Source organism: Gymnoscopelus microlampas (genome assembly GCF_963454915.1).
Source record: "Gymnoscopelus microlampas genome assembly, chromosome: 1".
Lineage (NCBI taxonomy): Eukaryota > Metazoa > Chordata > Actinopteri > Myctophiformes > Myctophidae > Gymnoscopelus > Gymnoscopelus microlampas.
This window is the reverse complement of record NC_139962.1, coordinates 6743538-6760225: the sequence shown is the minus strand read 5'-3', so window position 1 is coordinate 6760225 and position 16688 is coordinate 6743538. Positions and strand designations below refer to the sequence as shown.

General features: G+C 39.2%; 1 protein-coding gene across 1 annotated transcript; it reads right to left on the bottom strand.

Moving 5' to 3' along the window:
* Positions 1-1154: 1154 nt before the first annotated feature.
* On the bottom strand, positions 1155-3186 carry LOC311050872 (gonadotropin subunit beta-1-like; the record flags this gene model as incomplete). Its single annotated transcript, XM_084065069.1, has 2 exons — positions 1155-1382; positions 2950-3186. The coding sequence occupies 2 exons, from the start codon at positions 3184-3186 to the stop codon at positions 1155-1157; spliced, it is 465 nt and encodes a 154-aa protein (XP_083921195.1).
* Between the last annotated feature and the right edge of the window lie 13502 nt (positions 3187-16688).

Below are 16688 nucleotides of genomic sequence, written 5' to 3'. Positions count from 1 at the left end.
ATTTTGTTTCATTTCTTTCAAATGCAGTCCACCTTTCCTTTGCTGTGTTCTGTACATTTATTGTGTAAATAAACACTTTTCTTAAAATAAAATGTGGATATGGTCATTTTGAGTATACGTATAGACCAATTATTTGTTTACTAACATTGAGCCTGGATGCACAGGTGATTGTTTCACGCAATCAATTCCCAACCTGTTTCGGGGTGCACTGGTTTCAGCACACCCCAACCCCCTCTTGTGTGTGTTGGCTAGTGAGACGCGTCCTAACGAGACCTGATATAATGGGTTTCGTTGCGCGCATACTGGCTGCGTGCAGCCAGTATGACGTCGTCTGTTAAGGGGTCTATATTTTGAGAAATGGAGTCATAGTTATGGATCTTGAGATCCAATGTGGTCAGTGACCAGTTATCTATTATTTATGATGTATGACTCCACCTTTTGTACTGAAGGTTTCAGCCTCGTCTCCCTTTTGAAATTAAAGATACATATTTCAAAGCTTATAGAAAACGTGTCCAAAATGTGCAATCACTTACAATGATCTGAAGTTTGATTTTCATATAGAAATGAGGGACAGACGACGTGTCTTAGTGTACAACGCCTACTTCCACAAATTCAATCTTAAATTTAGTCAAGAAAGGAGTAAATATCACTGGATTAATTCATACACAATAAACCCTAACACATTTTTTTATGATAATTGTTTATTTCAATTCCAAAACGACAAGAATCTCCATAATGGAATGTGTGTTAGACTGATGATTGGCTCTATTCACAGCAGCCATGTTATGAAGACATTCACAGGTGTTACCAATGATACTAATGAAGGCTCTGTTCCATTCTGGTCAAACAGAGTCAGGGTGCTGATATTGTTGCATGTTGGCTCACTGGAAACACTCTGCTACACCAGTGGGTCTACGGTTGGGGTCCAGGGACCCTCATGGGCTTCCAAATGGCCCCCTACAGGTGTGTAACTCTGAGAGTGTACAAATACGGGTCCATTTGGTTCCATTTGTACACTCTCAGAGTTATGGGGGTCGTGGAAACCACTGTGCTACACTAAATGGAACAGAGCCTTCATTAGTATCATTGGTAACACCTGTGAAGGAAGTGATAATATGGCTGCTGTGCTGTGCATAGAGCCTATTGGGTTTCATTTATGTAGTGGTCAGAGAGCAGTCGTCTTCTTGCACAGCGTCCCGTGCCAGGCGGTCGTCGCAGTAGGTGGTGCCCATGTCACAGGTGGCGCACACGCAGGCCGTGGCCTTTGGGAAGGTGAACCCTCTCTGGCACTCTGCGGAGTTCAGTCCCTCCGTCTGGTAGATCCAGACTCCGCTGCACACCTGCTGCCTGGGGCCCTCCCTCCTCGTCAGAAACACCGGAGCCTAGTAGTGGCATTAAGACCATTAAGACCTGAGGCCGTGTATAAAAAATGTCTAAATCCTAACAGTTTTTCGTAAAAAAATATAAAAAAATAATTTCCACGATTTTTCAAAAATAGCAGTAGCTCGTAGCCCGGCACTCGGTGCCGCGCTATGAGCTTGTATATCTGCTATTTTTGAATAGCCAAAGAAATCTAAAGTGACACAGATGCGTTACAGGTCTCAATGGGTTAAGACCACCGGGAAGTGTCATTTTAGATTTATTTTGGCTATTAAAAAATAGATCTACAAGCTCATAGCGTGGCACTATGAGCTTGTAGATCTGCTATTTTTTTTGAAAAATCATGAAAATGTCATGCTTTTAAAGCGAACCTTTGTAACTCAAATCTCAAATCTTTGCTTCTGGGGATTCTACAAATGTCTTCTAAATCCTAACAGTTTTAATTTTTTTAACTTATGTTGCTATAATATCAGTGGTTCTCGACAGTGCTAATTTTGTTGACTAAGATTTTGATATTTAGTCGACTAACAATTTCAGAAGACTAAAATAGGACTAAAACTAAATGGTGTGTTATTCAAAAGACTAAGACAAAGACAATCATAATTTGCTGTCAAAATTAACGCTGATTTGACATTTTTCATGTCAAGGACCCCCAAAATGATATTTATTTGGCCACGGAGCCCCATCTCAAAATATGTTGTTCCAGGGACCCCCCAGAAACAAAGATGTGAGTTGTGAATGTTTGCTTATACATACATATATACAATATATACATTCAATGATTTGCACACATTATCACGATTTTTCAAAAATAGCAAATCTACAAACTCATAGCGTGGCACTCGGTGCCGTGCTATGAGCTTGTATATCTGCTATTTTTTGTAATAGTCAAAGTATAAAATAATCGTTAAAGTGGTTTCACAGATGCGTTCCCGGTTTTAATGGGTTAATACCCCAGGGAGATAAGATAAGATTATGTGGTCAGAAGGGATGCAGTTATAGCAGTGATTCTAAATATTTTTTAATTTGAAGAATCCCCAGTTTGATATGCATTAGTTCAGGGGTTTCCAAACTTTTAGCTCAAGACCCAAAGGAGAAATTTGCTGTCTCCCTGAGACCCAAAATAGACAATCTACCGGCTGTGACACATTGTGAGCTTGTAGATCGACTATTTTCACTTTTTAAAAAAAGTTATTTTTCTTAATTGTTTTTTTAATTTATTTATTTATGAAATTCTTTTCAAAACTGCTTGAAATTGTTTTTACTTCGTGAAAAATTGTGAATTGTTGAAATTCTTTTGAAATTATAACTTTAAAAAAAGTATAAAATGAAAGGATACTTTCGCGACCCATAAAAATTGGTCCGCGACCCACACAGCGGGAAAGGGTTGTATCAAATGGGGGCCACACGGACCCCCATTTGATACCTTTGGTTTTTTTAATCTCTGGGAACCCAAATCTACACTATAACATCCTCAGTTTTAATTTAACTCTGAGAGTGTACAAATGGAACCAAACGAACCCTAACGGGATGAAGAGATTTGGCCAGCAGTGAGTTTGTTAGTATTACCTCCAGGTAGCACTGTCCAGCACAGACCGTGGTGTTGATGGTCCTGAGGTGTCCACAGCCCTCCACGGTGATGAGCATGTTCTGCAGAGCACAGCCGGAGATGCAGCTGCTCTCCACTCTCCTCAGCATCATCCCTGCGGCCAGCACCGCTGCCATGGCAACTAGCTGCATCCTCAGCCGGGTGCAGTACTGAAGCTCTGCCACAAGGGGGGAGTAAGTCTGCACATCACACAGCATGGTCACAAGTACTGTACTTAAGTGCAATTTTGAGGTACTTTTACCTTACTGAAGTATTTCCAATTGTCTATACTTTTAGTTCTACTCCATTACATCTCAGAGGCAAATATTGTACTTTTACTCCACTACAATTATTTGAAAACTTTAGTTGCTATACTTTGCAGATATATTACATTATAAAGCATACATTAACCACTTTAGCCCTGTTTTACATCTAGGCTATTTGAAAATAGCCGATCTACAAGCATCGCGTTGTGAGCTTGTAGATGCTATTTTCAAACATTTTAGTACTTTTACTTTTGGTACTTTAAGTACATTTTGATTTCAATACTTTTTGTACTTTTACTCAAGCACATTTAGAATTCCGGACTTTTTCTTGCAACAGAGTATACTTCTACGTTGCAGTATTGATACTTTTACTTAAGTAAAACATTTGAGTACTTTTCCACCACTGCTGTATAGTATAGCTGTGGGATGTGTAATTAGTGGATAATCCCAGTCATTGTCAATAGAGCAGTTTAATCATGGCTCCCCTTTGATTCTTGTATCCGCTTAAGCTTATTGAGTCCCTAACATGGACATTGTCTTCAGTATAATTCTCTTTCATCATCGTATACATCTCTTCAGTGGTCAAATGTTTTACTTAACTAAAAGTATCAATACTTCTATGTAGAAATACTCTGTTACAAGGAAAAAGCCTGGAATTAAAGATTGACTTGAGTAAAAGTACAAAAGTATTGGCATCAAAATGTACTTAAAGTACCAAAAGTAGAAAGTACTCATTATTCAGAATGTCCCATTTGTCCCCAAGTTTTCAAATGTATAACATGTATAAAAATCTTTTAAATAGCTGATTTACAAGCTCAGTGTCACAACTCGTGGCAGCGTGAGGCGTTGTGAGCGTGTAGATCGGCTATTTTCAGAGCGCAACACCCGAGCGCAACCAAACATAAAATGACTTGTCTTTAAGTTCTACTGGATCTCTTCTCCACTCGTCCCTCACTAACATATTAGTCTAGTTTTTATTTGTTGACGAAATTGTCAGTATATTTAGTCATAGTTTTAGTCATCGTAGCTTAGTTTTTATTTAGTTTTCGTCAGTATAAAAAGGTAGTCGACGAACATTTTTCGTCCTAGTCGACGAAATGTTAACACTGTTGCCGAGTCAAGAGGCCCATAGGGCAGGAGCCCGTCTACTGTTTCTTTAGCGTGAGGCAGCTCGATGTACAAGCACACCCCCTGATCATGATGCTAGTATGTCACAGGGTCTCACCCCCCAATCCAACCATTGATGCTGAGTGTCAAGCAGGGAGGCATTGGGTCCCACTCTAGAGGCTTTGGTACATGACCCAGCCGAGGAATCGAACCCCGACCTCCTAAATCTCAGGGTGGACACGCTAACCCCAAAGCCACTGACTGAGCCGGTCAGTGAGAGAAGGAGCAGCTCTATATCTATCCTTCGTTGTGCCGAATTTTCCTTTTCGGAACACTGACACAAATCCTTCTGTGCTGTTGCATCCCCCATGGACTGACTGCAACTCCTTTTGCTTTTTTTCCTCCTCAGATCTGTGCTATAAATAGTAGCTACGTCCTGCTGCTATGTATAGTTTCTTTCTGTAGACTGCCCTTACACATCAAAACGCTAGCCTAGTATGCTGTGACATATATATATGTGTGTGTGTGTGTGTGTGTGTGTGTGTGTGTGTGTGTGTGTGTGTGTGTGTGTGTGTGTGTGTGTGTGTGTGTGTGTGTGTGTGTGTGTGTGTGTATATGTATATATATATATATATATATGTATATATATATATATATATATATATATATATATATATATATATATATATATACATATATATACATATATGTTTATTCATATTATATATATACATATACACACACACACGCAGGATGCAACCTATATATATATATATATGTGTGTGTGTGTGTGTGTGGGTGTGTGTGTGTGTGTGTGTGTGTGTGTGTGGGCGACTGTACTGTACTGTACTATACTGTATGTACTACTTTTTCCAGCAACAAGCCATGTCTGTGTACATTGTCATATAACTATATGTCAAGCACAGACATAACATTACATTAAAAATAATGGATTCAACGTTTACATGATTAAACGGTACAAGGAACCGTGTTGCAGCTGCACATGATGGTTAAAGCTTAAGGGTTTAAGTTGTTAATGCTTTCAAACAGCTATTTTTACAACTTTTTGTTTAGGCAAGAGAACAAACTAAAGGCTTAAAATCTTACAGACTAGTCAGCAATTCTATTTTTTTGCATTATACAGGGGTAGTCCCTCCTCTCTTACTTTTGTAGTAAAATATATGACAGTAATAAATCATGGATACCACAGGGGACTACACAGCATACAGTTACAACGCACCTGTAGAGCTCTGTGGATTCGGACTACGGTTCCAAGTCTTGTCTCTTCTCTTCTTGGCCAACAAATTTCACTCTGAAAGGAGTTTAGCTCATCGTGCCACTTAAATAGGGCCGGCCATAAATCTTTTAATCTCTACAGCCCTGACACGGTCCCATTTTCTTTACCTGTTTAAATGTAAATGAAAAGAAGGTCTTCTCAATTCCCCCACAGATAAGGAAAGGACAATGGCCCAAGGTCGTTATCCTCCCACACACGCACACACGCGCGCACACACACACACACACACACACACACACACACACACACACACACACACACACACACACACACACACACACACACACACACACACACACACACACACACGTTTGTTTTACTATACTTGTGTGGACGTCAACACTTTAGGACAGCCATTTTTTATGAATGTCATTTAAAAATATATATATTATTTTGCCATTTTTAACCATAAGCCTAAAGCCGAAAAACAGCAGATCTACAAGCCCACAACGCGTCGCGCTGCGACGCGTTGTGAGCTTATAGATCGGCTGTTTTTCGGTGCATGACACTGGCGCGCAACTAAGTATAAATCCTGTTTAACTCTAATTCCAATCCGTAAACCTAACCTCTAAATGTTTAATCCTATCCTGAATGTTTTTCTAATGATAAACGTATCTCTAAAAAAAAAACTATAAAACAACCATTTGTCTTGTGAGGACCAGGAAAACGGTCCTCACAATGTATATTTCTTCAAATTCTACTATACTTGGTCCTCGCAAGTATAGTAATACAAACAAACACACACACACACACACACACACACACACACACACACACACACACACACACACACACGCACACGCGCGCGAAGAGGAGCCGGTCTGTTCCGATCAAAACACCTGATGTGGAAAATAATGTAGGAGAGTGGAAGGATTAGATGAACTAAGGATTAGATGAACTAGACAAAATATATTCGCCCCCACACTGACTGAAATGGAAAGTTTGTGGAAAACATCATGTGAACAGAATATCTGATGTTCTAGCAGAGTGGTTTATCCAGGGGTCCTTGAGGGTGTTCCGTTCCAGGGGGTCCCCAGCTAAATGAAGAACAGTTTAACCACTCAAGACCTATTAAAAAGAAGAAAAAAAAACCTGATCTACAAGTTCATAACGTGTTGCAATGCAACATATCGTGTGCTTGTATCTTTTTTTTTTTAAATATACCTGTATTTATATTTTTAGGGATTTTATGTCTTTATTTATAGCGTATATGGAGATTGACAGGAAAGGAGAGAGAGATGTTGAGAGACATGCAGACATGCATGTTGAGAGACAGACAGACAGACAGACAGACAGACAGACAGACAGACAGACAGACAGACAGACAGACAGACAGACAGACAGACAGACAGACACACTCAAAGGACTACAATGGAAATAATCTCTCAAACTTTTTTGTTTTCACAGATATGTACAAATACTGTATTGTGTTCATATGTATATGCATTTTTGTCAATAAAAACCTCAGTCAATCAATCAATCAATCAATCAATCGATTGCAATAATTCAACACTCGCCCCACCATCATAAAACTGTACATGGCCCACACTACAGATGTAACCAGTGGGTGTCTCATCTCATATGGGCGGTTGTCATGACAACCACATTTCATTTCAGGAACTAAAGCAACTTAACTCCCAGAACACCACGAAGGCATGATGTAATCCCTCTGGGAGTGACTGTAGACACATGGAAATGAATGCATGGAACAACACACATGCCACACACACACACATACAGGATAGTAGGCCTACATTCAGCCCAACACACTCCCATAAGTAAACAACAAGTTCATTAATAGACGATGAGACAATACACAAGAACCGCACCGAGGCATGCTGGGAAATCCCTCCTCAGCCAGCCTCATAATAACCCACATTAAATCAAAGATAACGGTTAAAGGGATAGTTCACCCCCAAAATGACTTTTTTTCCGTATCGATTGGTCACCCCATGGAGACTTCAATTCATGGGGAAAAGAATAGTTTCTGTCGCATTCCTAAGCCAATTAGCATAACGGCTAAATTGGGGAGAAAAAGTCCAATCCAATTTTATCCAATCAGGAGAGAGAACTCATAGAGCAGGGGTCTTCAACAGGGGGTCCGTGACCCCTAGGCGGTCCTCAGAGTTACTACAGAGGGGGGCCGCCAAATCTTTGTGTGATATGATTTTTATGTTTTACATTAACCACTTGAACCTTATTCTGAGGAGAACTTTAGCCAAAATATAGCAGATCTACCTTGTGAGCTTGTAGATCGGCTATCTTTGGCAAAGAGGTTTGGTGTAGAGGGGAAAAAGAGCAGACCAAGTGAAACTTTTTTTAAGAATCTGAAACACAATTTTATACAATATAGAGGGGGTCCCTGCTTCATCTCTCTCCCAGCTAGGGGGTCCTTAGCCTGAAAACGTTGAAGACCCCTGTCTGTCATAGAGGATAGAGAATAAATAAGTGAAACCTGAACCTTGGACCTTGAAGTGGAAGTGATGATACAAACAAATGATCAGACAACATTGGAACTGGAACACAAGCTGAATAATGATCGGATTAAATTTGCAAGCCCACCTGAAAATGTGTTTTCTCTGTGTACCAAAGAGCCGGAGAGACTGGGAGACCCCTGTTACTGAACGAACACTCTATAGCAATGATTACTATCACAATATAGATTTTAACTTTAACCAAATAATATCACTTTTGATATTACACTATCATACTCTGTATTTTATACTATATTCTATATTGAGATCTTTTTTTTTTAGCACATGTTTCAGTTTTGTCACTGTGGCACTGTGAGAATGCCAGACTTAGCAGCTGGAATCAGTACAGAGCCATGACGTTGGTTGCAACCAGAGGTGTATTTATTCAGCACATGAACACATGCAGCAATTCAGTTACAGCCCTCTAATACAAACTGGTAGCAGTGTTTTATACCCAGGTGAGTTAGACTGCACCTTTCCAAATGGGTGTGTTCTAAAACAGTGGTTTTCAACCTTTTTCATGCCAGGGACCCCTAAATTGATATAAATTTGGCCGCGGACCACCTTCTGAAAATGTTTTGTGCCAGGGACCCCCAGAAGCAAAGATTTGAGTTAATGTTCTCTTTGAAAAATGAATATATTCAAAGATTTGCACACATTTTCAAGATTTTTCAAAAATAGCAGATCTACAAGCTCATAGCGCGGCACCCACGCTATGAGCTTGTAGATCTGCTATTTTTGAATAGCCAAAGCTAAGTGGTTAAAATGATTCTGAGGCTATGTTAACTCATTTAGCTGGGGACCCCCTGGTAGCCCCCCAAGGACCACTGGTTGAAAACCACTGTTCTAAAACATACAGTAAATAAATTGATACATGAACACAATAAATACATTAATCCACATATTACATTAACAACCTTAATGTACTTCACAAGTAATGATTCCTTCTCAGCACAACTTATATATCATTAGCAATTACCAAAAAGACATCGCAACCACCCCCTCTGCCATCCCGACTAATCATCCCAATTATACTGGAAACACAACAGGTGTGTGTGGTCAAGCATTCAATCAAACTTAACAATCACTTCCCGTACTATTGCACTTCTCTATGCCACTCTAAACATTACACTTAATATTGCACTTGCTCATCATGATTCACCAACACCAAACATTTCAACATTCAAATCATGACTGTGCAAAAGCTAGCTGTGCAAATTAATAAAGTGCAAATAGGCTGTGCAACATGATTCAATGAATAATTTAGGTTGCAAACATAGGTAACAAGAGGACCTCTCTCTGTTACAGGCACCATCACACATGACATCCTTGTAAATGCAGTTTAGGGATTAACAGGGACGTGCACAGATATACTCTAGGTGGTGCTAGAGCACCTGCCCTTTGCCCTCTTGACCAGAAGTGCCCTTTTTTCAGTTTACAGCACAGGTCTTCAACGGGGGGTCCGGGACCCCTAGGGGGTCCTCAGAGTTACTACAGGGGGGTCCGCCAAATCTTTATGTGATATGATTTTTCTTTTTACCATAACCACTCGAAACCTAGCATCCCTTTTCTGAGGAGAACTTTAGCCAGAAATAGCAGATCTACAAGCCCACAACGCCTCGCGCTGCGAGGCGTTGTGGGCTTGTAGATCGGCTATTTTTGGCAAAGAGGTATAGGTGTAGAGGGAAAAAAGAGCAGACCAAGTAAACAAAAAAAAGTGTAAATTACTTGAGCACCTGCCCCTCAGAATGTCTGTGCACGCCACTGGGGATTAATGCAAAATCATCTGAATATTTCCTACACACACTGCATTATGTGACTATCTGGACAAAACGTGAGCGTATCTCTGTGTAGTTTGTGCTCTTAAGATGCAGCGTTGCATGACTGTCTGACTTCTTCTTCTGGGTGGAGAGGCTTATTAATTCCGTGTGAGGACGGGGGGGAGGCTTAGTGGCTTGTCCATTTGCATTAATGTCACCGAGTGTTGAACCCTCGCTCTCCCCGTGGGATCAAACCTGAGGCAGAAATGAGAGAACGATGTTGACACAATGGCTTAGAAGAAGGCTCGCTAGATAACCAACCCAGTTTTTACGCCGGCGGTGGGTGATGGAAGGAGATGGCTGCAGACTTTGCCAATCTCTTGTCGTTGCTTCCAGTTTATGTTTACGTGTGGGTGTATAGAGGAGGCCATCTTAAACATTTTATTTTAGGCCCAAATACCCCTTAGCTGAGTGAGAGAGACGAAGCAGGGACCCCTCACATATATTGTAAAAGTGTGTTGCATACAGTGATGGAAAAAGTACTCACAGTTTTTACTGAAGTAAAAGTATCAGTACGGCAATGAAGAAATACTCCGTTACAAGTAAAAGTCCGGAATTCAAAATTGACTTGAGTAAAAGTACAAAAGTATTGGCGTCAAAATGTACTTAAAGTACCAAAAGTAGAAAGTACTCATAATGCAGAATGTCCCATTTCACAAGTTTTCAAAAGTATAAAATGTCTAAAAATCTTTTGAAAATAGCAGATCTACAAGCTCACAATGCGTCGCATCGAGCTTGTAGATTGGCTATTTTCAAATGGCCTAAATGTATATAGGGCTGAAGTGGTTAATGTATATTTTTGCAATAATATCTATAAAGTATACGTATTAAATAACTAGTAACTAAAGTTGTCAAATAATTGTAGTGGAGTGCAATATTTGCCTCTGAGATGTAGTGGAGTAGAAGTATAAATTATTGAAAATTGGAAATACTCCAGTAAAGTAAAAGTACCTCAAAATTGTACTTAAGTGTGTGGGTTGCATATTAAACTTTTTTAACATTATTACCATTAAATGTTAATATGTTGGATTCATGTTGATGATGATAGTTTTAGGACTGAAACGTCCGCTCCTTGAGTCCCTTTTTTTCCACTTTGTAATTAAAAAACATATATTTTTTGCATCCAAAGAGCCTAAACGTCCTTCTGTCAGCGAGCCTTGTCTGTTATTTGTAGATTCATGCATGAACCCTAGCATCCATACTCTGGGGTAAACACGTCGTGTCACAGAATTTTCTCTGGTGTACAATATGATGAAAGTTCATTCAGCCCCCCATGTCTCTATGATGGCACATTTTCAGATTTCCAATTTAATTAAGAATAATTTTCTTCCCATGCAGCTGTACAGGCGAACAACACAAAATACTTAGGGTAGGATGGAGACTAACATCTCCTAAGGCAAGGCAAGGCCTTTTAAAAACACAATTATACAACAACATCAGTAATGGATGCAATAAAACGAAATAAGTAAAAATAAAATATACAATGACAGTACAGAAGAGAAAGAAAAAGAAAAAGAAGTCAATCCAAGACAGCGGTAGATTAGTAACCCAATCCTTGGCTCGTGTGGTCTATGAAACGGTAACCGGAACACTCGCCCCAAAACACACTCCGACCCTTTTTGTTCAACCCCCCAGCAGTTCTTGTATTAGTTTTACTGAGGTTAAGTATAGGAATAAGGTCAGGTTTAGGCATAGTTTACTTTTAGGAATAAGGTTAGGTTTAGGCATAGTTTTTACTGAGGTTACGTTTAGGAATAAGGTTAGGTTTAGGCATAGTTTTTACTGAGGTTACGTTTAGGAATAAGGTTAGGTTTAGGCATAGTTTTACTGTGTTACTTTTAGGAATAAGGTTAGGTTTAGGCATAGTTTTTACTGAGGTTACGTTTAGGAATAAGGTTAGGTTTTGGCATAGTTTTACTGTGTTACTTTTAGGAATAAGGTTAGGTTTAGACATAGTTTTTACTGAGGTTACATTTAGGAATAAGGTTAGGTTTAGGCATAGTTTTTACTGAGGTTACGTTTAGGAATAAGGTTAGGTTTAGGCATAGTTTTTACTGAGGTTACGTTTAGGAATAAGGTTAGGTTTAGGCATAGTTTTTACTGAGGTTACATTTAGGAATAAGGTTAGGTTTAGGCATAGTTTTACTGAGGTTAACTGTAGGAATAAGGTTAGCTTTAGGCATAGTGTCACGGTCCGCTCCTCGGGCCGTGGACATTGACTATATATATATATATATAATTTAGACCTTGAATGGCCTTATTTGGTCGTGGACACTTTTGGCCGGTTAGGCCTAAAGTGCATATTGTATGTTCTGAATATTGTATGTTTCGGCATACTGCTTGTTCTATTGTATCTGTCATTCTGTTGCTGCCTTTTGCATTGGTGTTCTGTGCTTTTACTTTGTAGTATTGTTTCCTGTCTGCCTTGCTTACTGTTTCCTGTCTTGTCTCTCTTACCCTTGATTAGTTATGTTCTCCACCTGTGTCCTGTTGTGCCCCAGCCAATCACAGTGTTGACTGTAGTTTGAGTTCACCTGCATCCTGTTACTCCCTGTCTATTTAAACCCTGTCTTGGCGTTATGTGCTTGTTCGACCTTAGACCTATGTCACGTAAGTTTATGTTTAGTGTTTGATGCCTACTGTTCTATATCCCTGCTTTTGGAAACCTCAGTTTATTTAATAAATCCTTTGATTTGAACACTTCTGCCTACCTCGTCTGCTTTTGGGCCCTACCCCGCTACTCATTCCTGACACATAGTTTTACTGAGGTTACATTTAGGAATAAGGTTAGGTTTAGGCATAGTTTTACTCACCTTACTGTAGAGGCCATTTCACTGTTTTTGTTTATTATTTTTATTATTATCATGATTGTAGTTATTATTTGGAATTATTAGTTTTGATGTGTTATTGTTCATTTTAGATAATTTGTGGGCACCAAGGGCACGCCTCTCCAGGCCTAACTGATTGATTGGCAGTAAAGCATATGTAGGCCTGGGTGATTGGGAAAGGGCAGGCACCTGGTTGGACACATGTTTTTTTTTACCAGTGCGACAGGAACAATGCCATGAGACTGAGATGTTTGTACTCCTACAGTATGCATATTTGGAGAAGTAAAGAAACGCAAACTATAATTCAAACCTGTGGACAATGTTTTATTTCGCCTGCGTTGAAAACAAGCCATAGGTGTATCAGTGGGTTTTGGTGAGCTATTTGGAGCCGACAAAATTTAGTTTAGTTTAGACATAGTTTTACTGAGGTTAAGTTTAGGAAAAAGGTTAGGTTTAGGCATAGTTTTACTGAGGTTACATTCAAGATTAAGGTTAGGTTTAGACATAGTTTTACTGAGGTTACTTTTAGGAATAAGGTTTAAGCATAGTTTTACTAAGGTCACTTTTAGGAATAAGGTTAGGTTTAGGCATAGTTGTACTGAGGTTACTTTTAGGAATAATTGTGGCGACTGTTCTGAGGTCCCCGGATTTGACCAGGGCTGAGCGTTCTTGTATTCTATCAAACTATGACATCTGAAACGGTGATCATGATGAACTTCCAATAATCTTCCATGTAAGGACAACTCCAGAGCATGTGTAACGGACTACCTTCTGTTATCTTAACACCTCTGGCACATGGCAGATATATTCCCATCAATCTTGTGTGACCTGAGCGGTGTAAAATAAGTTTTGCGATTTAAAAAAAAAAAGAAATTTGCATCTGTCTGTGTTTTGCAGAAATCAAGGCTGTCTGAGAACTCTCTAGAATGTTTTGCCAATCCACATCATCGTGGGTTCTCACAGTGAGCGGGTGCACAGGATCTGGCAACACTGACTGCAACTCTAGGCTGTAGGTATATTTTGATTCTGACAAGTGCATCCTAATTCTGTGCATCCCATTTATGTTTGAAAGCCAGTATGTTATAAAATGGACAGATTTCTGGTCTGTATGTTTAATATGGAGGATGTCACCTTTAGCAGAGGTGATACGTTTACTAAACATGGGATTCTCCAGGGGGGATTTATTTGGAATTGCTGGAAAATCTGTTCATTTTACATTTCTCGAATTCAATGTATAATTTGGAGACCTTCTAAAGGGTAATGACTTTGTAAATTACATTTAGATGACAATTGTTGAAAATGTGACAACCAATTCCATTATTGACCCATTTCTTCAGTACACCATCAGCTATGGGATGAGGAATATTGGGATTTTGGCCGTAAAGGTGTCCTTCTCATCAGAGAAGTATCTATTCCCAATAATTTATGGGACTCCTGCCATGCTTCAAAGGCGCCCTAGATTATAGGATTCTTAGTAATTAAAGAGAGGCTTTTCGTTGAGCCCCAAAAAGGTACAACTTTCAAGGGAGTTAGACCCAGCTTTATCATTGTTCTATATGTAGCCATCTGACCTCTCTACTCTCAGGATGCAACCTATATAAAGCAGCAGGGGTCTTCAACAGGGGCCCTGTTGTACGTGACCCCTAGGGGGTCCTCAGAGTTACTACAGGGGGTCCGCCAAATCATTGCGTGATATGATATATAATTTTTTACATCAACCACTTGAACCCTAGTATCCCTATTCTGAGGAGAACTTTAGACAAAAATAGCAGATCTAGAAGCTCACAACACCTCGCGGTGCGAGGCGTTGTAAGCTTGTAGATCTGCTATTTGTGGCAAAGAGGTATAGGTGTAGGCCTGTCAAAAAAAATCGATTCATGAATAAATCGCGATTCTTAATGCCACGATTTTAAAAATCGATTCAAAATATTAAAATCGATTTTTTAATTTTTTTTTTATTTTTTATTTTTTATTTTTTAATAAAATCGCAATAAATCGCAGAATCGAATATCAATTAATCGCAGAATCGCAATTTTAATCGAATCGGCACCCTAGAAAATCGCAATAAATCGCAGAATCGCAATTTTAATCGAATCGGCACCCTAGAAAATCGCAATAAATCGCAGAATCGAATCGAATATCAATTAATCGCAGAATCGCAATTTTAATCGAATCGGCACCCTAGGAATCGATTTTGAATCGAATCGTGAGGTAAGTGAATCGTGACACCCCTATATAGGTGTAGAGGGAATAGGGGCCTGAAAAGCGGTGACAACCCCTGCCATAAAGGACAGAATTCTGAGGCCAAATAGTAACATCTATAAAATTAGGGAGATTAAGGCCTAGGGGCCTTGAAGCGTACTTAATTAGACTTGCAGAGTTTTGTTCTGCCATAAAAAGGAGGAAAGGGCTTTGTTGAGTTAGCTGAAAAATCTCTTGGGTACAGGCAATGGGATGCATTGAAATAACTCGTTCATCTTAACTATATTCATTTTCTGCTTGTTTCTAAAGTGTAGTTGCTTATTTGGGCTTGCTTCCTAATGTTGTTTAAATCAGTGGTTCTAAAAAAAAATCATCTGGAAATATTTTTTTATATATATATATTTGTGTGGTTAAAATGTAATTTTGGATTCTTTTTTTAATACATCAGATCTACAAGCTCTCAATGAATTGCATCGTGACACAATGTAAGCTTGTAGATCTGCTATTTTCAAATAGCCGATGCATATATGGTCCATGTGGTAAAACAGATTTTGATGCTATATTAACTCATTTTGTGGGGACCCCCCCCCCGTGCGTGCGTGCGTGCGTGCGTGCGTGCGTGCGTGCGTGCGTGCGTGCGTGCGTGCGTGCGTGCGTGCGTGCGTGTGATCATCACCTATAGTCACTTCTTTTTTTTCATTTTTTTCATAGACCTGTCTGCTTGTTTCTCTCACAGAATCTGGCAACACTGACTGCAACTCTAGGCTGTATGTATATTATGCTGTATTCAGTGAAGTTAGCTTTGCACCAGAGCTACAGTCTGCAGTAACAGTAGAATATAGGCTGTATCATGTACATATATTATGCTGTATTCAGTGAAGTTAGCTTTGCACCAGATCTACAGTCTGCAGTAACAGTAGAATATATAAGCTTTGTAGGTACTGTATATTGAGCTGTATTCAGTGAAGTTAGCTTTGCACCAGAGTTACAGTCTAACGTAACATTAGAATATAATAACTAGCTGGGCAGAAGCCATATAGTTCATCCAACTACCTCTCTGACTTCCCTTGCACATACAGTACAGTATACTGGGGACTTATATTCCCTGACGTTTCACAAGCCCACAACAGTGGTGGAAGAGGTACTCCATTTCTTCTCTTTTTACTTACAGTAAGTCAAAACTGGCCTGAAAAAGCATCTATCAGAAAACTGCAAGTGGAGTTAGATATTGAATCCCCTTGAAATGAAAAATGTCACTGTACAAAAGTACAAAGGTATTAGTATTAGTATAAAAATATAAATAAAGTAGCCTACCAAAAGTAAAAGTACTCAATATAGATGCAGAACTTATATCTGTATTTCAGAAGTTTTTGAAATACGGCAACAACAACAAAAAAGATACTCAATCTTAAAGCTCACAATGCATCACGACGCATTGTTGTGCAGCTTGTGGATCAGATATTTTCAGATAGACAACGTCTAAAATATGGCTTAAATATTGAACGTATGTTTTGTAATAATCATCTGTATATACAAAGTAACTAAAGTTTTCAAATAATTGCAGTGGAGTAAAAAGTACAATATGTTGCCTCTTAATGGGGTAGAAGTATAAAGTAATGAAAAATGCAAATCCTCAAGTTAAGTAAAAGTACCTCAACATTGTACTCAAGTACAGTACTTGAGTACATGTACTGAGTTATACTTTCCACCACTGTGCACCCGCTTC